The 26,227-nt window shown below is 33.5% G+C and overlaps 1 protein-coding gene and 1 long non-coding RNA gene across 2 annotated transcripts; both read right to left on the bottom strand.

The window, feature by feature from the left end:
- Positions 1-5,778: 5,778 nt before the first annotated feature.
- LOC147074134 (uncharacterized) lies at positions 5,779-14,174 on the bottom strand. The gene is made up of 5 exons (XM_085943556.1): positions 13,937-14,174; positions 13,564-13,671; positions 11,951-12,091; positions 8,814-10,604; positions 5,779-6,345 (listed from the first exon to the last, which is right to left on the bottom strand). The coding sequence occupies exons 1-4, from the start codon at positions 14,084-14,086 to the stop codon at positions 10,335-10,337; spliced, it is 669 nt and encodes a 222-aa protein (XP_085799682.1). The 5' UTR covers positions 14,087-14,174; the 3' UTR covers positions 5,779-6,345; positions 8,814-10,334.
- Positions 14,175-21,194: 7,020 nt separating this feature from the next.
- Positions 21,195-26,202, bottom strand: LOC147074135 (uncharacterized). The gene is made up of 4 exons (XR_015070288.1): positions 25,858-26,202; positions 24,812-24,964; positions 22,430-22,898; positions 21,195-22,263 (listed from the first exon to the last, which is right to left on the bottom strand). It is a non-coding gene; the product is annotated as an uncharacterized LOC147074135 (long non-coding RNA).
- Positions 26,203-26,227: the final 25 nt, after the last annotated feature.

The raw sequence follows: 26,227 nt of genomic DNA on the forward strand, positions 1-26,227 counted from the left end.
AATCTTTTTATAGACGTCTACGCAGCGATGTTTCGAAGGAAATCTAAATACAGATGGGGGTCAACAATCAAACACCGAAATAAGGCATGACGAGATGACACAGTCACGTCCAGAAATAACTGTCGATGAACAAAACATCCAACGCGAAATCTTATTACTTAATTCCCCAAAAGTGGTACGAATTAAGCTGAGAAGGGTAATATATTTTACACGTAACTTTATTTGCAGTGTTTGTAACTTAGTCTTTAAAACTGAAATTGATCTAACAAGTCATAAAAATGTTCACAGTTATGTGACTACTAATCAAAACCAAGCAGGTTTAGAAATATATAATGGAAGCCAGATGTTAAATCCGAAAGTATTACATTCAACATCTGATAATAGTACAAAACAATTTAAATGTTTTGCTTGTGATTACACAAGCAGATCGTCACAGCACTTAAAATATCATCAAATGATACATACTGGTGAAAAGCCATTAAAATGCAGTTTGTGCCCATATACATGCTCGCGTATAAGATGTTTAAAAATACATAATATGACACATACTGGTGAAAAACCATATGCGTGCAATATTTGCTCATATACGTGCACTCAACATATCACCCTCAAACGACATAAAATGACTCATACCGGCGAAAAACCATATAAGTGCGATGTATGTTCTTATACATGCGTACAGCCTCAAAACTTAAAATCACATAACATTACACATAAAGGCGAAAAACCATATAAATGCGATGCTTGCTCATTTGCATGCGCTCATGCAAATAGCTTAAAACGACATAAAGTTGTACATTCTAATGAAAAACCATTTACGTGTGATATTTGTTCATATTCGTGTAAAAGGTATCAAGAATTAAAATCACATAAAGTGACACACGATCGCGTAAAACATAATCTAGTTACAAGCTTGCATTTATAAATTATATTTCATAATATGGTTAACATAAATGTGGCGAATTGCATCACGACAAAAGAAGAGATCTGATCAAATTGCTGGCCCCACCATAGATCATCTGAGTAACTTAGTATCAAAGTTATAATTTAATCATTCATTATTCTTCCTCATTTTTGTCATGTAATTTTCTTATGTAATTTCTTTATATTTATGTTTTTCTTAAGGGGGGACATGCTCGTCGAAGGTCAAAATTGAGTTTTTATTGTATTTTCAAACCATGATCCTGGACACTCCTTAAACGTTGCAGATAATCTATTTACTTATATAATTTTGAAGCCTTATTATCTTTTATAGTTATTTTAAACATTTGATGACTGCATAAAGTATTTATGTTACATAAAATAGTATTCTGTTAAACCTCTCGCTCTAATGTTTTAGAATATAGTCATATTTCGGTACATAACTGTGCAGTGGTGTTAAAATTTTTTACATTTATTATTTTTTAAACGCATTTATAAAACCATTAGTATAATTTATTACGAGATAATTTTTGTAAAATATTCACGATAAAAAATTATATTGATAATCTCTGTAATTCCAAATTTGACAAGAATTAGGCATTTTATTATTCAAAAAATCGGCAAGATTAACACATTTGAAGATGATTCTAAAGATATTTATTATAAGCTATATTTTTGACCATTCAAGTGTTATAAACATCTTATGAATAATGATTGCTTTATAATAATTATTGATCTAAGAATAAGGTAGTGTTTTTTTGAAATACGCCATTTCTTTTGTCATTCCCTAGTGGTTAAGCTACAACATACGGCCGTAGCCAAAAATTGACAAACTATAATTAAAGTAGGGAGTAAAATTATGTTAACGCGCGTGTTTGAACATGTACCTAACCGATTTAAAAAAAAAAAAATTTAAACGGTACATGTTCAAACACGCGCGTTAATATCATTTTACTCCCTACTTCAATTATAGTTTGTCAATTTATGGCTATTGCCGTATGTTGTAGCTTAACCACTGGGGAATGACAAAAGAAATGGCGTATTTCAAAAAAACACTACCTTATTCTTAGGTCAATAATTATTATAAAGCAATCATTATTCATTAGATGTTTATCACACTTGAATGGTCAAAGACATAGCTTATAATAAATATCTTTAAAATTATCTTCAAATGTGTTAATCTTGCTGATTTTTTGAATAATAAAATGTCTAATGCTTGTCAAATTTGGGATCATAGAGATTATCAATATAATTTTTTATCGTGAATATTTTACAAAAATTATCTCATAATAAATTATGCTAATGGTTTTATAAATGCGTTTAAAAATTAATAAATTTAAAAAATCTTAACACCACTGCACAGTTATGTACCGAAATATGACTATATTCTAAAACATTAAAGCGAGAGGTTTAAAAGAATACTATTTTATGTAACAAAAATACTTTATGCAGTCATCAAATGTTTAAAATAACTATAAAGGATAATAAGGCTTCAAAATTATATAAATAGATTATCTACAACGTTTAAGGAGTGTCCAGAATCATGGTTTGAAAATACAATAAAAACTCAATTTTGACCTTCGACGAGCATGTCCCCCCTTAATCTCTATCGTGTTAGGCTTAACTATATTATAATGTATACATGAAAACTTTGCTGGTTGCAATAAGTTTTCATTAAGTATTATATTTTAAATTTTTATAATCAATATGTACTTATTTGTTTCCTTAATAAATAAAATAAAAAAAATAAAATTATAAAAAAGTGAGCCACAAGCCATTTACAACATTTTAAGGGAGACTCACAAACATGTGTAAAAAGCGTTCGTTTTTCATATAACATTCATTTCATATAACTTTAAACCCAAAAATCTCTATGAAAACTACCGTTTTTTCTGAAACTTTAGGAGGATTTTTTTAAAAGAGCATCTGCACTACAATATTCAATTTAAACTGGCCTACTTTGATACTAAGCTACTCATCTGTGCGAGAATGTATTCTAAGAATTATAAGCATTAGCTGCCTTAAATGTCAATGGCAGTGTAGTCAACAAATTTTGATAGGTATCATATGAGGCTATTTTTGTTATCGGTTACAATACTTTTTTGACCCAGCTGACCTTCGCCGTATCAAGTGTCTGTGCAAACAACTGCGTGCATTTTAGTCACATAACTAATAATAAATCCTACATGTTTAACATGCCTAGTAGAAATAATAAAAATATTTAGAATCAAGCAGTATGGGTAGTATAATTACAAACGTAATAAAGCAGTAGGTAGCGGTGGCTATCCTGATACAGTGCGTAAGGCGCCGGTCGTGCACCTAAGAATTCTGGGTTTGATTCCTGGTAAGGATACAATTTTTATGTTTTTTTCAAAGCCTGGGTGTTTTTGATTGTTCAAAAATTAATAACAATCGCCTTGTACAAAAAAGCGAAGACATGATTATTAATAATTCTAAAAAAAGCAGTAGATAAAATATTTATGCATTTTGAATTCTGCGACAGTTGAAATTTTAAAAATTATTCAAAAAATACAAATAAGATGTTTTGGTAAAGCTAATGTTATTTATTTTAAACATTCTTGAATATGGGTTGATTATATGGTGCCCTTATGAGGTTTCCTATAAGCTTATTTTAGAACGCGTCCAGAAGAAATTTCTTTGATGTCTTTATTTTAACTATATCGTCCTTTCGATAATTCGTCAAATAATTATTTTCCGACCGCCTTTCTACAAGACATGTGTCACCCCCCCCCCCCTTCAGGGGTGTTACCACCGAGGGTAGATAACAAGCCGTTATCGACGTTATCGATCCCTCAGAAGTATCCACCAACGGGTGGTCCCCTGATATTCGACTAGCTCAGTCTTAAAAGGGAGTTTCATCCAGTGAGGATTTGGAGTAGAGGTGGATGCACTCGAAAATGGTGCTCCACTAAAGGCACTTTATTATTGATAACTCGCTTTTTAAAATGTTTATATTTATTTTATTGTCTATGGAACGATCCTTTACAGAAGTCAAAGTCACAGAATATTGTTCATAATATAAAGTTATTAAAGTATTTATAATACTAATTTATTTTTTAATAAATGTTTTCTTGTATATATAGTCTTTTGGTTACACATTCAGATTATAGTTTTAAAATTAGAAACTTATTATTTATTTATTTAATTATTTATATAAAATCTTAATTTTTTTTTTACACATTTATAATTTATAAAATATTCTTATATTCAGTTATTATTAAAACTAAATCTTAAAACACTATTTAGTTTGAGCGGTAAACGTTTAATTAAATTCGAAGATTATTCGCGTATTTATTTTGAGTTCGCTTATAACTGTCGTTTATAAAATTCAGTACGCGTTTCGTATTACTGAGGGAGTGACGTCATGTACGTATGACATCAACTATAGCACGAGCGGGACTTCCGCTGAGAACTGTACGCGAGCGCGTATTTGATTTTAATATGTTAACGAAGTGTGCGAAATAGAATATTTTGTATCGGTTTTGTGGTGGGAAATTAACATTATTTCAACTACAAGGCGGAAAACCTTGCAGTTATGTCGTCATAATTTTACTACTAAAACATCAACTGAAGAACAATACATTTATGTTGATGTCACATGCTTACTTTTCACTCTCTTGAATCTCTTCTGCTCTTGAAACACTTGTGCATGTTATCGCGAGGGATGGTTTCGAATCCAGCGAGTCTATTCAATACGCAAGGCCGCTAAAGTGATAGTATTTACGGTTAACTAGGGTAGAATTTTATGGAGTTATTAGCATTTATTGTAACAACTACAGTAAAATGGTTGGTATTGTTGCAATAAGTGTAATATTTTAACAGTGCGTCTCTTGGCTGTAATAAAATTTAGAGCGAGAGAGAGAGAGAGAGCAAGAAAAAGATACAGATTTAACTGATGAGATGGCTTACTTATTGTAACAATTATAATACCTACCTCAATACGTCATAATTATTGTCATAAATATTATCGCTTTATATTATGCGCCTGTCAAATACCTACGTGGTCGCAGCCATGATTTATTCTGGATCGGAACTGTTTCATCGTGTCAAGCCTATCAGGCACCATTAGCGAAGGGTGCAAGATTAGTAAATGCGCTCCCTAAAGACATAGACATTTTTGATGATGTACCTTGCATTTTTTTTTAAACTTTATTTTTCTGTAAAAAAATGTATGTTTTTGTTTTAAAAATTTTATTTTTCTATATTAAATTTTACTTGAGTATGTTTTGATTTAATTTAATTTTTTTATTAGGCATTATTTTTTTATTTTCTCATCTCTCTTGTGAAGGAAATATTTGTATAATGTAAATCTCATGTTGTGTACGTCTTGAATTTAGATTCCCCAATTTTCTGTTTTCTTATATAAATAAATATATAATTGCTATAAAACGGGTATTTTTTGAGATGAATTTAAAATGGTCCGATGCAATAAACAGATGTTCCATTGAGTTACAATCGTAATTACTAATTACTGTCAACATAAAATCATAGTCATGTGCTGAATCTTATCAATACATTAAGCAGCAGAAAGAAACTCTTTAGCAAAGTACAGATAACAGATAGGTGAGTGGCTGGAAAAATATTGTTTAAATTAAATACTATTTTGATAGAGAGTTTTGTAGTTTGTGTTGTGTCATCTGATATTATAAAAATAAATATTACAAATAATATTGAACTTTGTGTATTTTTGTTGTCCCGGTTTTTCCTAAAAAATTCCGATTTGGTAAAAATAATAACCTGGCAATGCTGCTACTGCTTGTCATGATAAATCATTTGCTGAAACCTTTGTTCATCATGACTATTATATTATAATAGGTACCTAATAAAAGGAAAGACATAAAATTATTGAATTTTATTCATTTTACCTTTATAACCATCTATTACAGTAATTTTACATGTAAAAACTTCATGAAATAATAATAATAAAATATTGAGGTGTAATCGTGCAGGCCTATTACTATGTCTTTATCTTGCGTGTAGAAAATTCTGTAGCTGGAATGAAGAAAACAATTTTCAGGGTTTGGCCTCCCTTTTTGGGCTTGAATCTCGAGTTCATATTATGTGAATACATTCTACCAGTAGAATGGATTAAGAGGCAGACAGGAGTACGCGATGTAATATAGGTACGTTGCCAAACAGCTGAAAAGGAGATGGGCGGGGCACATTGCTCGCCGAAAGGACGGCCGCTGGATAAACGCCGTCATCCAGTGGTACCCAAGGGGCACGAAACGGCCACAGGGTCGCCCTAAAAGCCGCTGGATTGACGAACTGGTAAAATTCGGCGGAAATACGTGACAGCGAACGACATAGGACCGAGAGAGCTGGAAGAAGCTTGGGGAGGCCTTCATCCAGCAGTGGATTAACCCTGGCTGATGATGATGACATTCTACCAGTGCGCCATACCTGCCACAAACTATAAATTAAAAAATGTAGACATATTTTAATTGAAGAAAAGCGGAGTAGGTTTTTAATGAAAGAGTTATAGAATTGTACTGTTATATACCATAGGTATATGATTCATTTTCTTTTTCATAATTTTCATGTGCTTTTCTCCTCCTGGCACCTTGCATTGAGTAAATTTTTTTAACTCAGCCAGAGCCACCTTGAGCGTAGAAACCTCAGTCTTGGGTATTTTCTCCCAGGGCGTTCCCGGGCAAAATTGAAATAGATGCTTCACATGCCACTATAGGGTCCCATGATACGCTCGATTAAGACCGAGTGTGGTGCAAAGCGGATAATGGTTTGGAGGGATTAACTTCAATGTACTGTTGTCCAAATTTAATACATAATAGCAAAGGATATTTTAAAAAAAAAGCGATTTATTCAATATTTAACTACACAATGCTTTAATGCAAATGCATTTAATTTAAAAAAAAGCTTCACTTTTGAGAACCTATTCAACATTGAAAAACCAAGCAACTACGCCTTGCCGTAGTATTATTTTGTATAATTAATTGCCGTATAATTTTGGATTGTGGCATACTTTTATAGTAGCTTATGATATTTTGATTGGATTATGGCCACACTGTGATTTGTAATAGACTTTTGTTAATTCAGTATAATATGCAATTTTTTTTCACTAACGTAATAAATTATTTTAATTATCTAAAAGTATTTTTTAATGTTATTGAGTTCTTTTTATATTAAAAATTGCGAGTAGCGAGGCATGGAATGGTACATGTTGGCCATAACGTGTGAAGGTAAGACAAGAGTACACGATATTATAGAGGTAGCTAATCAGATGAAATGGCATTGAGCTGGAGATGCCGCTCGGCAAGGGTTTCATCAGCAGTGGATCGACTCCTTCTGATGATATACGAGTTTATTTGAATTATAATGTAATTTGGGGTTTCCCAGTTGGTATTAAATAAAAAGAGGAGCAAGGAATCGGCTTTCTCATACAACTGAATGAAGCAGGCCAACAATAACCGACAACTTACGAGAAATAGCGACACGATAAAAAAAATGCAGGGCATCACGGAGGCTTTACTTTGGTCATTATAACGTACCCATATAATATAATGTTAACGTGGAAATTTTGCCACAAATTGATTACCAGCCTGCCTCACCATAATTTTTCACTATACTAGCCTGCTTCACCATACTTTCATATAACCTGCCACCCCTACGTATTAACCGATTTCTTGGGAATTACTGGAATTAAACAATAGTACTGATGACATATTTTATTCATATGATAGCGTTTTCGAAGACGAACATTTTGATATAATATATACACCTCCGTACGTGAGATTTTCGCTTGGTTAAGTGAAAACGTAGATAACAATACATTTTACGAATCGCACTCGTTGTACAGAGACATACGCGAAGTCGCGCCAGCAGTGAGACGCTATACCGGCCGATAAGTACCTACCGCCTGCCTGCACCGAATACGATCGCTTTTGGCGCATTCCAAATTCGCGGTTTTGCGTGGCGATATAATTTTATAGCAAAACCGTTACACAGAATCGTGATGCATGGAACGCCGATCCCAGGGGATGAAATATTCAATTTTAGATAAAAACCCAGGATTTTTAAATTCATTATCCAGTTTTATTATCGTCTCAGCGTAGACTCTATGTCGGAGCTCGCTTTGACTTTTTTCCATACAAAATCATATATTTGTGCAAGATTACACAGGAGAGTGGCCTCCCATCTCCCACCAATACCTACTTCTGGTTCATACCTAAAGTTGACTTAGTCGTTTCAGGCGAGAAAATATTTTATAAATACCTAAACTTGACTTAGCGCGATCGCGAAAAATTTCGAAATAAATACCTACCTGGTACTTTAACTTTTAAGTTTAGTTTTCGGACAGCGGTTCTTCAACGGAGGCCCGAAATTTACGGAACTTTTATTTCATTCGAGCATTGGTTCTCAAGTCCAGTAGTGGCGACCCCTTGATACGTTTGAATAATTGTGAAGTTTTTCGAATTTAATAATTCTCGTTTATGAGTGTTAATGTACTTTGACATTTGACGTACGACTGTGTACTGTGTATTGAACAATTATATGAATAATATTAACTTTTTTAACCATAATAAATTATAACGATGTGAACTTTGTGAACTTGAACAATATATAGACCTTCTAATTTTGACTATGAGTTTTATTCTAGTAACCTACATGGTCACCATCTACTGCAAGACCTTGGCCTGCGACTCCTTCACATGATCGACTTCCACTTCCAATCCTTCGGAGCTAGCCGCGGAATTAGAGGCTCGTCATTTGGTTAGTTTAAATTGCCAAAATCAGCTATGAAAATCGAATTAATGTTCATAGTGAATCTAACAAAACCATTTATAGTATAAGACCATTTTTCTCTAAGACAGTCTACGGCTAACTGTGACACGGTGAAATGTTTAATGTACAATTTACATGTAACTGTGTAGGGGTAGCTTTGTCCAGAGCTTTACGTTGGCGTAGAGCTGGTTCTTGATGCTTCATCTGCTTCTTGCTCGTCTTCCAAGCGACGTATACTTCTTCTCTTGCTACCACTACGCATATCATTGTAAGGGTTTAATGCGATATCGTGTTGTTAGTTGTGTGGTTGCGATGTTCTCTCATCAGGGCGCTGTTTGTGCCAGTATCACAGTATCAGTAAGGAAGACCTTACTCGTCGTGGTGCCCATGTTGTTCCTTGTGTCATCAAAAGTTAGTTGGTGAATTGCTGCGGGACGGTTAGTTGCTATGTTACGGTGTGCTATGTTTAGTCGTGGGATATTGACCTCGTCTGGTAATTACTTTGTCATGTACAGTGTTACTTGGTTGACCGTCCAGATGAGTGAACATAATTATTATGATTGCGTTGCATATATCCTCCAACTTACGTGTAGGTCACGTGGCTGTCTCAGTTCCTAATTAGTGTTACAATCAGAGATAAATGTATTCCTTATTTCTGCTTCGGTACATGTCACAACACCCGCTACCACAATACATTTCACCCCCTTCTCTCCTGCAATTCCCTCGTTCTCATATTAGTCCAAGACCCAGGAGGCGGTTTATTAGCCTTCGCAGAGTGGATATTGTATTACAAGATTTTTGAAAGAATAAATACTTAGTATCTATTCACCCTAGCAATTGGGTTCATGCTTTAGACCAACATCGTAATATACACATACATTGTTAAACAGTATGTGTCAATAAGTAAAGGTATAAGGCTTACAATAGTATGTATAATTATATGTAGCGCTCTGCGTGTACAAAAAGTTATGAGTTAGTACGAGTCATTTTATGTATTCTTAGGCTATTAGAATGCAAGCACGTATATGAACAAAGAGTGCATTTATGTGGTTTTTCACCAGTGTGTGTCATTTGATGAATCTTTAAGTGTCCGGACGTTCTGCTTGCATATGAGCATTCAGTGCACTTGTGTGGCCTTTCATTGGTATGTGTCATTTTATGTATTTTTAGACTATTAGAATGCGAACATGTAAACGAGCAAATATTACATTTATAGGGCTTCTCACCAGTGTGTGTCATTTGATGAATTTTTAAGTGTTCAGACGTTCTACTTGTATGTGAACACACAATACATTTATGTGGTTTTTCATTGGTATGTGTCATTTTGTGTGTTTTTAGAGTATTAGGCTGTGAACACGTGTATGAACAAATATTGCAATTATAAGGTTTTTCACCGGTATGTGTCATTATATGTCTCTTCAAGTTTTGGTGCGTTCTGCATGTGTATGTACATACATTACATTTATATGGTTTTTCACCACTATGTATCATGACATGTGCTTTTAATGATTGAGACGTACTGCTTAAGTATGAACATACATTGCATTTATATGGTCGCCCAGTAGTATTGACGTTTTTACATAATCCTTTCAGATTGATTGGGTGATTTACATCATCAGTGTTTCGAAGGTTTACAGATTTATCATCACTCACATCATTGTGAACATTTTTGAACACAACATTGTGAACACAACTGCGTTACAGATGCTGCAAATAAAATTACGTGGAAAATGCACCACTCTCCTTAGTTTAATTTGAACGACTTTTGAAATATTTGTTAAAAGTATTTCTTGTTTGATATTTGGTTCATCCACAGTTATTTCCAAAGTATTTGTCAGCTTGTCCTTGATTTCAATAGTTGTAGATTGCAGATTTTCATCCAAAATGTGACATCCTGTGACAAATCGCTTCGTTAAAACCTACAAAATAAGTCTTAATTTTAATATATAAATATTTAAATTAAGTATTTTTACTGACTATATCACTATAGTTTTGAAATATGCAAAACGAAAAATGTCGTTCCATAGTTTTTTTTTTAAATACTATATTTTTTACATTGTCTATTAAAATATTTTTTTTGTTTTGTCCATCCCTCTACAGAATATAGGTTTTTTAACATATTTTTGTTTTTATTAAAATGTATGTCAACCAATTACTCAACTTATTAGGTCCATACTCTGAATCCAAACACAAATTGAAAATGAAAATGTGTATTTTCCAGACCCATGACTCAAACCTGTAACCTACGACATTATAAACCGACACGCAAGTCGCTCGGCTACTAGGAGCATCAATGGGCTTATAAAAATATGATAACAATAGTTATTCCCAGTGATATCCCAAGACAAAATGCCGCCCCATTATTTATACCATATTTTTTATCATCCTTTCATGACACCAATATTTAAGAATTGTTTTGTATGAATACATTACTAACAAGATACCACTAAAACTAATTTAAATGCCATATCTGCTTCAATAGACAATATTGCGACTCCACGGTTTCAGATAGGTACATTAAAAAATACACTTGACAACTTTCAAAACTCGCGAGTGACTGGCAAACACATTTGGATACATTTTAAATTAGGTATGCACGTGTCATTGCTGTTTACAAAGAACGTGACGTCCAAGGACAATGGAAGTAAACTAGACATCGCGATACCGACAAAAAAATCGTTTTAAAACTTTTATAGTACCTAATTAATACATTTTGTTTCAAACCAGTGAGCTGATTTTTTTAATGGAAAGATTTTTCCGATATTACTAGGTAGCTATTTCTATATACCTAGTGATCCTCTTTGATTTGCTGCCCTTTGGGTAACTGCTGTCTCCAAGCGACGCTCAATCTCCCTACCCCCACGGGACGTCACTGCTTATTCCCGTGAAAATTATTATTGAAAACTATATGACGTACAAGTATGACAGTTCACGCGGTGAGTAACACACTCGCCATTTAAAGAATGCGAAAAACTATTCTGTGTTAAAACAGAATGAGCGTATTGAAATGAAGTTGAAGACGAAGCGTTTAGTTTAGACGCATTAAGACGGTTTATTAAATGAATTTAAACGTGGCCATATTATCACCATAGGTAAATGAACTGTGCCCCGAACGACCAAACTTAGAAGTCATTATCCAAAGACCAGAGAGCGCAAGTGAGCAAGCTTGTCTTTAAAATGGGTTTGACTAACTTGTTGAGCTACTTGCGTATTGACAACGGTGTATATTTTTAAATAATATATTTTGACGAAATACCAATGATACCTGATCTTTTGGCCTGCATTGTGAATACGAACATCCAGCGGCAGTATCTTCATACTTGAATAAATGCTCTGAATCTTCATTAGATGTATCCGGCTGGCAAATTGTTTCTTCTTCCACACTGGAGATGACTATTGTACTATCCTAAAAATAAAACAGTGGACTAGAATCAAGTTTAGAAGAGACTAAAGGGAGTTAGTCCTATCAATGATTTATTTGATGTACCTAGTCATGGCCCCCACATCTTGAAACGGGCCTCCAGGCTAGGATCTTTAGAGGGCCCCCCTACCTATCGCTAAGGATAAAGATAGTGTGACGCTCTACAGTAGCGTTTTCCAAATTGTGTACGCGGTAAAATTAATGTGTATAATTAGTGTTTTTTTTATATTTTAATACTTACATCTATTTGAATTATGGAGTTGTCGATTATCGATACACAAATAAAAATTGTATCGTTCAAACAAATAATTTTAAATAATAACAATATCGAAGGAAAATAGCGCCGCAGGTGACTTTTTTTACTATTAGAGAGAATTTGTGATTTGTACTTATATCACTTAACAGGTCGACTCGCCACACCGGGCCCTTCCTGAACCCGGGCCCCCAGACTAAAGCCCTGTCAGCGCCCCCACAAAGGGTTTATTAACTTAAAATATAGAAAAGGGTTGGACATGGATGTAGTAACCAGAACACTTTCATATTGCAGTGGTGAACGGTGCCTGTTGAAGGGAGATAAGTAGGTAGAGAACAAAGAAATGTAATGCCTTAAACTTAAACCTTATTTTATGATAGCCGGCTATTTCGAAAGTCAGAAATTTAAATTTCTCCTCTTTTTTTTTCTTCTCCATTACTACGCTTGAACTATTATTTATTAAACTACCCACTTTATGACATTATTTCTTTATTCATGAACTTTATATAGGTAACGTGAAACATGAATGGGACCAGTGACGTCCCAAGACAAAATGGCGCCCCTAGGCAGCGCCAAAATGTCGCCCCATTTTTTATACCGTATTTTTATACATCCTTTCATGAAGCCAATAGGTATCTAAGAAATATGTTGTATGAATACATTACTAACAATACCTATACCACTAAATCTAACTATTTAAATGCCATCTCTGCTTCAATAGACAAATATTGCGAGTCCACGGTTTCAGATAGGTACATTAATAAATGTAACAACTTCCAAAAGTCGCGACTGACAGGCAAAAATATTTGGATATATTTTAAATTAGGTAAGTATGTAGGTACCTACCTATAATTCACAAATCTGCGCATGTCATTGCTGATCACCAAGGACGCGACGTCCAAAAACAACGGAAGTAAACTATATATCGCGAACCCGACAAAAAAATTACAGTCCTGTTAAATCTTTTATAGTGTTTAATACACTTTGTTTCCAACCAGTGAGCTGATTTTTTTTATGGAAAGACATTTCCTTTATTACTAAGTTTATGTAGCTATTTCTATATATACTCAATAATCCTCCTCGATTTGCCGACCTTCGGATAACTGCCGCCCCCAAGCGACGCTCAATCTGCCTACCCCCACGGGACGTCACTGAATGGGACATGCATATAACATAAGAACTTAAACAAAATTAAATTAGGTACCTTTAAAGTATTATGGAGAGGTGACGGAATATGGCACCTTTGATTATCGCTTAGCTTGCATAGGGGTTTGACTTCTGATTTTCTTTCTTTTTCAAGCTTAGTGCCATCCTAAAAATGAAACAGATTAATTAAGTAGGTATTAAAAACCAACCCGCTTACTTGTTGCGCTTATATCGAAAAGATGACAGCATGCGTATAAATACGTTGATGTCGTTTTAAAAATTTGAAATATCTGTTTGTAAACAATGCGTCTGTGTGAGTATTGCTTCGCCACAACTCTTGTTAACACACCAATACCTATTATGTTGATTATTTTTAACTTCTAATTGACCACTCTTTATATAGGTAGGTATTAAAACCGATGAAAACTAACCTGAAATGTGCAACTGTCATCGCCCTCATTCTCTTCTTTTACATGAACACTTGAGTCCTGGTTGATTGGACACGTAATTATTGGTACATCAAACCAATGCTGATCTTCCACATCAGACCCGCCACTAGCTGGTTCGCGTTTTATATCCATTTTGCATGATATTCAATGATAAATCCTTCTGGGATGATAGTGTCAGACTGATAGTCATAGACTATTTTTTATGCAATTCGTCATCGCCATAGACTTTAGAGTATAGACGACAAAGCGATTATTTAGTTTTATTTTATGTTTTTATTTATTTTGCGATTATTATCGTATTAGATCCAAACAATAGTCCTGCCCCTCTTTTCACCAGCTATTGTGTGGAGAGATCGATCTATATTATGACCTCCGAAGCCTCAGAATATAATATTATCGTCGCTGCAAAATATTCAATACGACCTATCTGCAGTTTAGGTCAAAATGAGTTAATGATACCACTCGAAGCGGATTTTTTCCCCCACAATCTGAACGTATGCTTATATTTAATTAATCTGAGACTGTATGAATACGATATTAAATAAATCGTTTGTGCAGCTATTCTAAAAATTCATCTGAATTATTAGTCGTATGTGAGCGATGTTGCACATACGATTATTTCATTTCGCACAAAATTTTTACCGTAGAGCACATCCGATTTATTTCACACTGACATGATTTTGACATTTTGCTACAAACCGGCTTCGTTACCTACCGTTGGAGGTGTTGTTTCAGACTAAAAACATCAAAATTTATCGATTATTATTTACATACATCGTCTGCAATCATCTTACAAAGACTTAATGTAAGTATTAACGTTTTATAAAATCCTTATTATCCATTAATTCGTCAATAATACTGTAAAAATATTCACGCATGTTTTTTAGGTTATGTTCTTGAAGCGCCCGGTATGTCATGTTTATTACAATGTAGTGGCCTTTCTTTAGTATTATTTAAATATCTTTCTTCAAATTAGGAAATGATTTTAATTAGCATTTTATTTTTACATGTAAACTGTTAATAATACATCAATCAGCATTGCGTAGTATTCTTATTTTATGCAGGGAACTAGTAAAGGTGTAAGAATCAGTAATTCTACATGCATTTAAATATTTTGAGGTTTACCTCCGCCAAATACATAGTATACATGCCTATAATTAGGCACAATTTTAACGAGATGTTTTCTTTTATTTTTCAGAATGATTAATAGTCGCGGGTATAAAATATTACTTCTTTCGAGGCAACAAAATGGAATTGAAGACACTGAAACGCCAACATCACGAAGTTACAAATGTTTCAAATACGATATACCCACCCTTGCAATGTAATGAAATTAATCCTCAATCTTCAACATCATAATATCAACCAGAGGAAATTTATAATATGCCCACACTCTGCGAAGAAGGTATATTATCAAACTGTTTCAATTTACTGTATCATACTGCAGGAGAGTTGATATTACAAAAATAGCCAGAAAATGGAAACCAAATGCCTGCATCATCATCATATTAACCAGAGGAAATTTATAATATGCCCACACTCTGCGAAGAAGGTGCATTATCAAACTATATACCGTCACCGTTTTAGCAAAACCATCTATGTGCACTTTCTCAAATTGTGCAGGAGAAGGATAAAACTGAATAAAAAAATAATGTTACATTTAAACATTAAAATTATGAAGAATGCTTTATTATAATCAGAAAATGGTCTAAGATTATTATTTTGTTTACAAAAATCTTTTATTTTTAATACAAAAATAATAAAAATACAGTTTGTGATGTCACATAAGTTGTTTTGACCGTTTTGTAAATACACATAGTTTAATTTATTCATCAAAATGTGAATAATAATATATTCATGAAAAACTGTTACATAAATAATAGTTGAAATATACATAGTGCATTAGTGATAAATTGCAATATCATTTTATTAATTATTAATGCAATAGTGAGATGATATTATATTTATAAGTTCGTTTACTTTCTATTAGCAGGTTTAAATGTTAGGTTATCGTAGAAATAGTGGTGATCTTTCTCTATTACACTTTTTAATTCCTGAAGATGTATGTATTTCGACTGTGATATTGGCAATGATTCATTATATATATTATAAAGGCAGTCAAACGGTTGCACTGATAAAGTTGAGTTTGTAAAAGATTGTTCCATCTGGTAGATACTGTAACATTTTAATATCATATACAACAGGATCTCCGATTCGTTTTCCTGGTCTGATTGAACTTAATCCAGATTTAATCTTATCCATAATTCTTAAAAATTAAAAATCAATGACATTAATTTTATAAGGTTGTTTTGGTCTTGCTAGCCGCATACGTGCTATATAATCAGATGGTGAATATATTGGAGGCTTAAAATACTTTTTTTAGGTAGCATGTGCACTATCGGCCTCTATCATGGTGTGGCCTTTTTCCAGAAAAAGCTGTTGAATCTCGATGTTTTTTCTCTCTAAAGATATAACTTAGAGCAGTAGCGAATAATTTATTTCGGTTTTGATATCCACACCCATCCGATATTAGAATTATTTCATTGTATTGTCCTGCTTTCGATGAGATGAGACAAATTCATTAGAAGATACATTATGAAGAATGTATATGGTGAAATTGTGTAGTTGCAGCTTTTGTTTATAATACATTTGTGCCTGTGTTTTGGACATAGCAGCACACTTTGGAGATCCATTGTGATTACTAACCGTCCAGTAATACTTCTGGTACTCTCCTTCATTTCATTTTTGGTCTTCTAGCATCTTTTTTTTTTTTTAATAATTTGGCTATTGTATTCCATTTCTGAAACATTCTTCATTTTATAACTACAGCAGATGGCAGTGATGGCACACTGATCTTTACGTGGTTGGTGGATACTGATTTTTTTGTGGTAAATATACTGGAGTATATTCTGCTGCTTTATGACCATTTTCCAGAGACCATTTTTTATATTCATCATGCATTTGTATTTTGGATCGGAAACACAATTCCACACACACTCTGGAGGTATTTTCTCTGCAATAATGGCTGGGAACTTTGGAATTAGATCCAACCATAATGTAACATTTTTCCACAAATCTCTCCGTTTTGATTTTTGGTTGCACTACCAATTATTTATCTTCAGTCAGATTCTTATTACTTGTCATTGTTGCTTTCAATTGGCCACTGTCATCGAGACGTTTGTAGTTGTTTATCCAACTTTTAAATTAATTCTCGCCTATACCCTATTGACCATGTAGGCATCTTCCAGAAATTATTGAATATTTCCTGTCTCTCTTTTTGAGAAAGCATCTTTCAAGCCGTCGTGCAAGACCATAATGCATAGCATATAACATATAAACAAACAATGTGTAGCCAAACTGTAAAAAAACATTACACTCTCGATATCAAAATACCATCTATATGTTACTATAATATACACATAGTTGTTTTTGTGAACCGTGGTTTTTGAACCTTACACATAGCTGTTTTTTATTTTTTGAAATAACTTCGGAGCGAGTTTACCCAACACATAGATCATTTTACTGGCCTATAGAGAAAAAAATAAGGAATGACTTGGTATTTAAAAGTCATTTTTGATAAAAGTGACACATAGATGGTTTTGCTAAAACGGTGACGATACTCTGTGAAACTTCAGGACAGTTGATATTACAAAAAGAAGCAGAAGAAGAAACCCTAATGCCTGCATCATCACCATCTTAAGACAATAATTATAATAGTGTGCTTTGTGAAAATACTGGAGAAATATTACGTAGGAACAGTATGGACAATACGTCATTGTCGTTGAACATTCGTGTTATGCATATGATGAAACAAAATAAAATAAAGAGAACGTTAGAAGAGGCATACATTGGCTACAGAAAAGTGAATGGTAAATATGTAATCGATGCTGTGAAACCTAAAAAGTATTAGGCGAGCGGTGTCAGCACAAACTTCCCAAGAAAATATGGAAAACCTCATATTTGTGTCATTTAGTTACGGAAGACGACCGGAATAATATTATAAAATATTTTTGGTCATTAAAAACATGGGAAGAGAAGAGATCCCATTTTCAGGGTCTCGTTTCAACCCGTGCTCCAAGAAGACGTCGCAACAGTGAACCAGTGAACAGTTTAAGGAAAATAACTGGCTATGATGTTTTCCTGTTTAACAAAAGTGGCGAAAAAAACAAAGTCTGCCAACAACTATTTTTAAACACCTTGTCTGTGAGCGAAAATATGTTTAAAAAATGGTCTGTTAAAAATGCTTTATCTGAACAATCAATGATTGACACAGAAAATGTTTCTTCTATGGTGGCATCAATCCCACAGATCAAAAGAAATCTAAAAATTACCAATGTAAAAAAATGGCTCGATCTACTACCAATTAATTGTTCCAAGCCACTACTGTCGATCAAATACAGCTAGACAATATGTGGAGTCGTCATTTTTATCTTTGGCACACATGCTAATGATTCATAACCAATGGTGTTCAGAACAAAATTTTCCCACTGTTAGGAATTTGTTTAAGAAGATATTAAACAAAGAAAAAATATTAATCCACAAACCTCGAAAAGACCAATGCGACATATGTGTTAGTTTTAAATGTGAAAATATATCTAAAAATGTTTATGATGTACATATCGCCAGAAAAAATCAAGCTAGTGAGGCAAAAAGAGCTGCTAAAGACAGTACCAGTGAAACCACTTTGGTATTAACAATGGATCTGCAAAGTGTTTTACTCTGCCCAGAGTTTCTAGCGTCCGCTGTATACTATAAACAAAAACTACAGCTACATAGATTTACAAATTACGAGCCTAACAATGCGTATGTAACATTATATACATGGCAAGAAGCAGACGGAGGAGTTACGTCCAATGAGTTTACCAGTTGTATCATAGATTACTTGCAAAATCTACCAAGTACTCTCAAAAAAGCAATTTTGATATCGGCGGTTGCAACTACCAAAATCGCAACCGAGTGCTCGCAAGTGTATTAAGTGACTTTGCCAAAGTCTCATCGATAGAAATTATTCTAATTATTTTAGAAAAGGGGCATACGATGATGGAAGCGGCGAATGTCCATTCGGTATTGGACCATTATTTTAAACCGCCAATCTATTCACCTGGTGATTATATTTCTTGTATGAAAATGGCTCGACAAAAACAGCCGTACAAAATAAAGAACGTACGTTTCGATTTCTTTAAAAACTATGAGGCTTTAACCTCAAATTTAGTATCGTTGCGCCCTGGGAAAAAAAACGGGAGATCTTGTAGTTGTAGACATAAGAATATTAAGATATTGCCCTTCTGGTGCTATTATGTATACTTTAGACTACAAGGGTGAGTGGCAAGATTTACCACAAAGACGAAAAGTTTCTTAAGTCTTTTTACCAGTGCCACTATATATAGAACCCCTTCTATTAAGCGAATCAAAATATAAACATTTGCAAGAATTAAAAGTAGTGATTGATAAGGACTATCACCCATTTTATGATTCTTTGAAGTATTTTAAGACTTTTTTGTATTTCCAATGTATCATTATCTTGTTAATTTTGATTGTTTTTATAACTGTCTTTAATTCTAGTTACAATATAAACGTTTTTTGTCTGCTTTAATTTTTTTCATATCTGTCAAATTTATTATTATCCTGTTCTTATTTTTATAACTGTAACTATGTAGGTAGGTATTTCTAAAAACTACCTACCTAAGTATATATTTTTTTATATCGGGCCAATGTTTTCTTATCTTGTTTGTTTATATTAATATGTTTTTTAGAAAAAATAATTATTAAATCTTTTTTATTTAACAATATTCCACAAAAAGTTTCTTTTATTGAATGATCCTTCAAAACTCCTCTTGCTGCATAAGCATACCCATAGGTAGTCAATTTCTGGAGCATGGGTTGAGGGTTTAATCCCTCGGCTGGCAAAATATGCATGTTATTTTTTCAATGTGATTTTGGTCCAAGGCAAAGACCCAATGGGTCGGGCTGTTGGTTAAAGACCATTCTTCTAAAAAAACTTAATAATATAACCACCACTCTGTGCACACTCTTGACTTGACACAGAAAAATGGTGATTTATTTTTTATAAGTATACACCATTATATTATAATAATATCACACACAATTTTCATTTATGCTTAAATGGACTATTCTAATGTAAGTAAATATGAATCTATTTTAGTATGAATTCTAACAAATTGTGTCAGTATAAAATAAATCGTATGTGCACAAAATGATGCATAGAATAATTAGTCGTATGTGCAAAATAATCGGAAAATTGCGTATTTTATGTTGAAATAGTTGTTTTTTTAGTTTTTTCAAACTCAAATAACATGTGAAATATTTAGGCCAAATTTAAAAAAAAAATTAAAATTTATAAAAAAAATTTGGTTATTTTTTAAAACAGTTTTTTTCAATTATCTCAGAATGTGTCAAATAACACATACGATTTATTGAATATGCAGCCACGTTATGTTACATATCAAAGCCGAAAAAATACCTATCCAACTATGTCGATAAGGGCTAATCAGGGAACACAGACTTAACATTTTCAGCCCTGGCAGGTTTTTAAAAAAATTACCCCATTCCCGGACAAATTTAAATTGGTTTTTTTTAGTAAATGATATAATCTTGGTTTATTGGCTTATTTGTGGGAATATTTAAATAAATCTATCAGGAACAATCAAAAACAGTTTGATAATTACGAATAGTGTAATATTTCTGCCAGCAGATGCTTTTGTGAAGAGGATCCAGATTTTGAAAAGAATTTTATATTGGATATGTAGGTACTTTATAGTGTTCAATTTTATATTTCTTCTGAATATTTCAAATGTGTAAAACAGTAAAATACCTATGAAATATCATTATTTTTAGTCGTATAAAAACTGTAACTGTAATACGTGTAAGATATAATAATCTTATTTGTTTATTTTACTTAAAATATTGCATTGTTACTCCACGAATAAATTAAAACTACTCCATACCAAATTATGAAAATAGCTTGATAATAATAGTATTATGTCAGCTAAGTACTCGAATTTCATTCAGAAGAATAGGTAGGTATATGTCAATTTTTAGACAAAAATGAATAAAAACGCAAAAAATATGCAGATTACATAAACATTATTTTTTTTATAATTTATGTCTAAAACAAAAATTCCTTAAAAACATAAATATCTGATTTGATATGCATCATACAAACATACATCATAAATATTCTCTCTGATACGTTCACGATCCTAATTATATAAAAAGAGTTATTATAAACAAATAGTTGTAATCTTAGAGTGCGATGCAGAACTGTTGACGCTTAAGAGTCGTCCTAAGGCCGTCGCAATTGTCGTCTTAAAGTTCGGCGCGTATCTAACGGACGTTTCCGCCTAAGTATGGTTCTGGATCGCGCTCTTAGTTAAATTGGAAGGGCACTATATTATCTTCAGTCGTTTTCTGCGAGATTTCTTACGATGAAAACTTTGCAAAGTCATATTTGCACTGTAAATTTTTTGTATGAAATATTACATCTTAATTTTTCTTGCGGTACTTTCTGACTCGCTTGTGGAATCATCAGTCAGTCTGAGGATTATGGTTGATAGCAATGGTGAAGTCGTCATTTATTCGAGAAGAGACGCTTATTTTTGAGACTTGATACTTTAACTCTGGTATCTGAATGATGTTTGAATGACCAAAAATATTTGTTTTGTTTTTCTGTTTGATTTCGTGTGTCGTACTACATTCTAATTTTTGCAGCTACCTATTCTGTTAGTTATTGTTCAGCATTTTGTATCTCAATAAATCGGTAGCTAGGTATTAGGTTGTATACTAGATTAGAAGCATATCTAAAGATGTGGTTTTTCGTTAATACTTGTGTCTTTTTATGTCTTTTGAGACCACTATTTGCTATAAACTTTTTAAAGCAGACATCGCAAAGATGTGGTTTGTTAGCAGTATGCTACATTTTATGGATTTTAGGACCAATTTGACGGACTTCTTATAAACACACATCGCATTTATGTGGTTTTTCACTAGTACCTATGTGTCATTTTATGTCTTTTCAGATGACCAATTTGCAAAAAAAACTTAAAACACACATCGCACTGATGTGGTTTTTCACCAGCATGTGTCATTTTATGTCTTATGAGATCTTTATTTTCAATGAACTTTCTAAAACACACAACACATTGATGCTGTTTTTCACCAGTATGTGTCTTTTTATGTCTTTTGAGATCACTATTTGCAAGGAACTTTTTGAAACACACATCGCATTGATGTGGTTTTTCACCAGTATGTGTCATTTTATGTGTTTTAAGATTACCAATACGCTGGAAATTCTTTAAACAAACATTGCATTGATGTGGTTTTTCACCAGTATGTGTCAGTTTGTGTGTTTTGAGAACACTATTATGCTGGAAATTCTTTAAACAAACATCGCATTGATGTGGTTTTTCACCAGTATGTGTCATTTTATGTATTTTGAGAGAATCAAATCGCTGGTACTTCTTTAAACAAACATCGCATTGGTGTGGTTTTTCACCAGTATGTGTCATTTTATGATATTTGAGATGACTAATTCGAGAGAATATTTTAAAACATAAATCGCATTGATGTGTTTTTTAACAATGTGTCTTTTGTGTAACATTAACTTAAGATGCTGAGACTTTGTACATGAAATGTAGTGACTATTAAGATGATTTACAGATTCAAACACTCCACAACAATCATTGCAAATAAAGTTACTAGGAAAATATGTAACTCTTCTGAGCTTAATTCGAACCTCCTTTGGCAAGCATAATTTATGAACTTCCTGTTTAATATTTTGTTCATGTATAGTTATCTTTGACTGTTGTGTCATATGTTCCTTTTTATTTGTTGCATCTGCTATGTTGTTATTGGCCAGGTTATTGTCAAATGTATATTTTTTAACGATGTCCAGTGGGTTATATGTGAAACATTGCTGAGAAGAAATCTACAAAAAGAATAGGGTTGATATTATAATGTATTCAATTCAACTATATTAAAATGAACTCGGTCAAAATCAAAGGCCGTTTATTCAACGCTTGCATTCTGACGGTGCTGCTTTACAGTAGCGAATTATGGCACCGTAAATGAAAGCTCAGAGCAACTGTATACCGAGCTTCGAAGACAGATTTTTGCGATGGATATTGGGTGTGCGGTGGTATGACATCAGGAGCACCGAGGAAATAAGAGAGCACACTAAACAGCATTTCATCACGCTGGGAGTGATGAGGCAACGTTGGACCTGGATTGGCCACGTGCTGCGGATGCCAGAAGAGAATTTCAACCTGGCTTGCTGTTCTTAAAGCCAACCGGATTCCGGCGTCCTGGAAGGCCGCTAAATACTATCTATAGAGTAGGGATTCACAAACTTTTTCGTCAAAGGGACAATTTTGAAATCAAAAATATTTGGCGGGCTGCCTTTGCATTTTATTTCAGTACTATACGATGCAGTGGGTGGACGCTTTTTAAAATTAATCGCATATATTTTCGATATAATATTTAACGGTGAAGTGTCATACGACTCATACGGCGGACTGCATAGGTACGTACAGATTTCCGGACACGGCCAAAACAATTTGATGGTGAGTCTGATGCTTTTATTATCGAATTTTAGATCGAATTAGACTAGGTATATCCTTTGGGAAGCTGTGTTATAAGCAAAATACGACAAAAAGAAGTCAAACACAAACTTACAGAACTAACTCTTATTCGGATTACATTAATGTAGAATGATCGCACAATTCAATAGGTACCTTATTTCAATAAGGAAACTCAAAATTCCGAGGTTTCGTGTTAATAATACCCTTCGATGTAGAAAGGTCTTCTCTTTTCATAATTCGGCATAAAAAAGAGTCAAAAATGACTTCAACATGAATAATTCGTTATTAAACTGTAAAATATCCTTGTAAAATATACTTGTAACAAGATTTTTTGGGTTGTTTAACTATTGAAATACGGTATCGAATTGGTTTTAGCTTTGTAAATAACAGAGGTTGAATAGATACCTAATCAATGATATCATATTCAAATACTGTAGGACAATGTATCTACTCACACTTGTATCGATAAATAATTGAAATCGTTGTACGAAGCGTGTGTGGCCATACGACAGGCGATAATAACATGTACCTGTTTCAATTTGATCACAGAGATGACGTGATAGCAGACGCATGGCCCCCACATCTTGAAGCGGGCCCACAGGCCAGTATCTTTGGCGGCCCCCCCTACCCATCGCTACAGTTAAAGGCATTGGGAAGCTTTATATATTCATTTTCTAAATAATGTTGTTTCAAGTAAAATTATGGGTATTATTAGGTATATTTTTAGCGATTTTTTTGTATTGTTGAATAAATCCACTTGAACTATGGAGTTGTTGAATATCGACATACAGTAATCAAAAATTGCATCACACAACTAGACATTTTAAAATGTTAAGACTTCACAAATTTTGACTTTTCTATTAGGGCAAATTTTGGATGTGTGTTCATAGATTTTTGGCGTTTTTAAATAAATCCATTGTCGGCACTCTGTATCCTATACCCCCTTTTGTGATAGCTGAGTAACATGCGACCTTCGCCATATAATATAAATAGTAATTTTTAATAGTCAAGGAACCCACTAAAACTAAAAAAAAAAACTGCAGTTGTAAATTTGCCTAGACTTAGACTTTTTTTTACTATTAGAGCGAATTTGTGATGGGTGTTTATCTCACTTAAGTGGTCGACCCAACACGCCGGGGATCTCATAAGCCCGGGCTTCCCAGGCAAGAGCCCTGTCAGCCCCCCCTTTGTGGGGGCCATGAGCAGACGTATCCAAGGGAAGAACATATCACATAGGTAAGTATTATATTATTACAATCACCTGCTGTACTGGTCTGTTATTTGAATGCGAACATCCAGGTGTAAGATCTTCATCATGGAAAGGGTTTATTGCATCTTCATCAAACTCGCATTTAACTTCAACTAGCTGGACGTCAATCTCGGCTTTAATATCAGTGAGACGCGTTGCTGGGTACTGAAAGAAACATCATACATTTGATTCATGTAATCACGCAACTATATTAGTTTGAGCTCGCGTATTTTATAACAATAGGCAGTGACGTCCCTAGACAAAACGCCGCCCTTAGGCAGTACCAAAATGCCGCCATATTTTTTTATACAGTACTTTTTATCATCCTTTCATGACTCCAATATTTAAGAAATGTGTTGTATGGATACGTTCCTAACAAGATATATAACACTAAATCTAATTTAAATGCCATCTCTGCTCCAATAGACAATATTGCGAGTCTACGGTTTCAGATAGGTATCTATATTTTAAAATACACTTGACAACTTCCAAAACTCACGAGTGACCGGCAAACATATTTGGATACATTTTAAATTAGGTGTGCACGTGTCATTGCTGTTCACCAAGAACGTGACGTCCAAGGACGACGGAAGTAAAGTAGACATCGCGAAACCAACAAAAAATCCTGTTCAAATTTTTAAAGTAGGTAGGTACCTAATTAATACATTTTATTTCCAATCAGTGAGCTGATTTTTGTAATGGAAAGATATTTCCTGAATTACTAAGTTTATGTAGCTATTTCTATACTTACTTATATACCTAGTGATTCTCCTCGATGTGCCGCCCTTTAGGTAACTGCCGCCCCCAAGCGACGCTCAATCTGCCTCCCCCCATGGGACGTCACTGACAATAGGTATACCTAATATAATTGCGAATCGTAGCTAGATGTCAAATTTTACCTAAGAGTTTGAAATCCTCGTAATACCTATGTTCTTAAAATAATTTGTAAAAATTATAAACATAATACCTACGTATATTATAGTAGGTAACTTATCGTTGGTATTCCACTAAACTAATTATGAAAAGACGCAGGAAAGGACTTAGTAAAAGAAACTAACCTCAAAACAGTGACTGGAGTCGTCGGTATTTTCCTGCTTTACATAAGTGCGCGTGTCAGGGTAGTTCTGATGGCTAGTTACATCAAACTTAACATCAGTATCAGATTGGTCTTCATCAAATTCTCGCTTGACTTCCATGTTTGTGTTTTTAAAATGTACCTTCCTATCTTATACAATTAATGATGTACATAGACAACTTTCTGTTTTGTACCTACAAATAATAATACATCGTGGAGATATTATCTGATTGACAATAATGTATTGAACTTTTAGTTTCCTAATATTATGGAACAGATCACCGCTATCTTTAGTGGGCAATGAACACTGAACAGCTAATGCTAATGCAGTGCTGCCAAGTCAAAATTTTTAA

Source organism: Rhyacophila brunnea, unplaced genomic scaffold (assembly GCF_057557595.1).
Source record: "Rhyacophila brunnea isolate RB1 unplaced genomic scaffold, BYU_Rbru_1.0 scaffold_16, whole genome shotgun sequence".
NCBI lineage: Eukaryota > Metazoa > Arthropoda > Insecta > Trichoptera > Rhyacophilidae > Rhyacophila > Rhyacophila brunnea.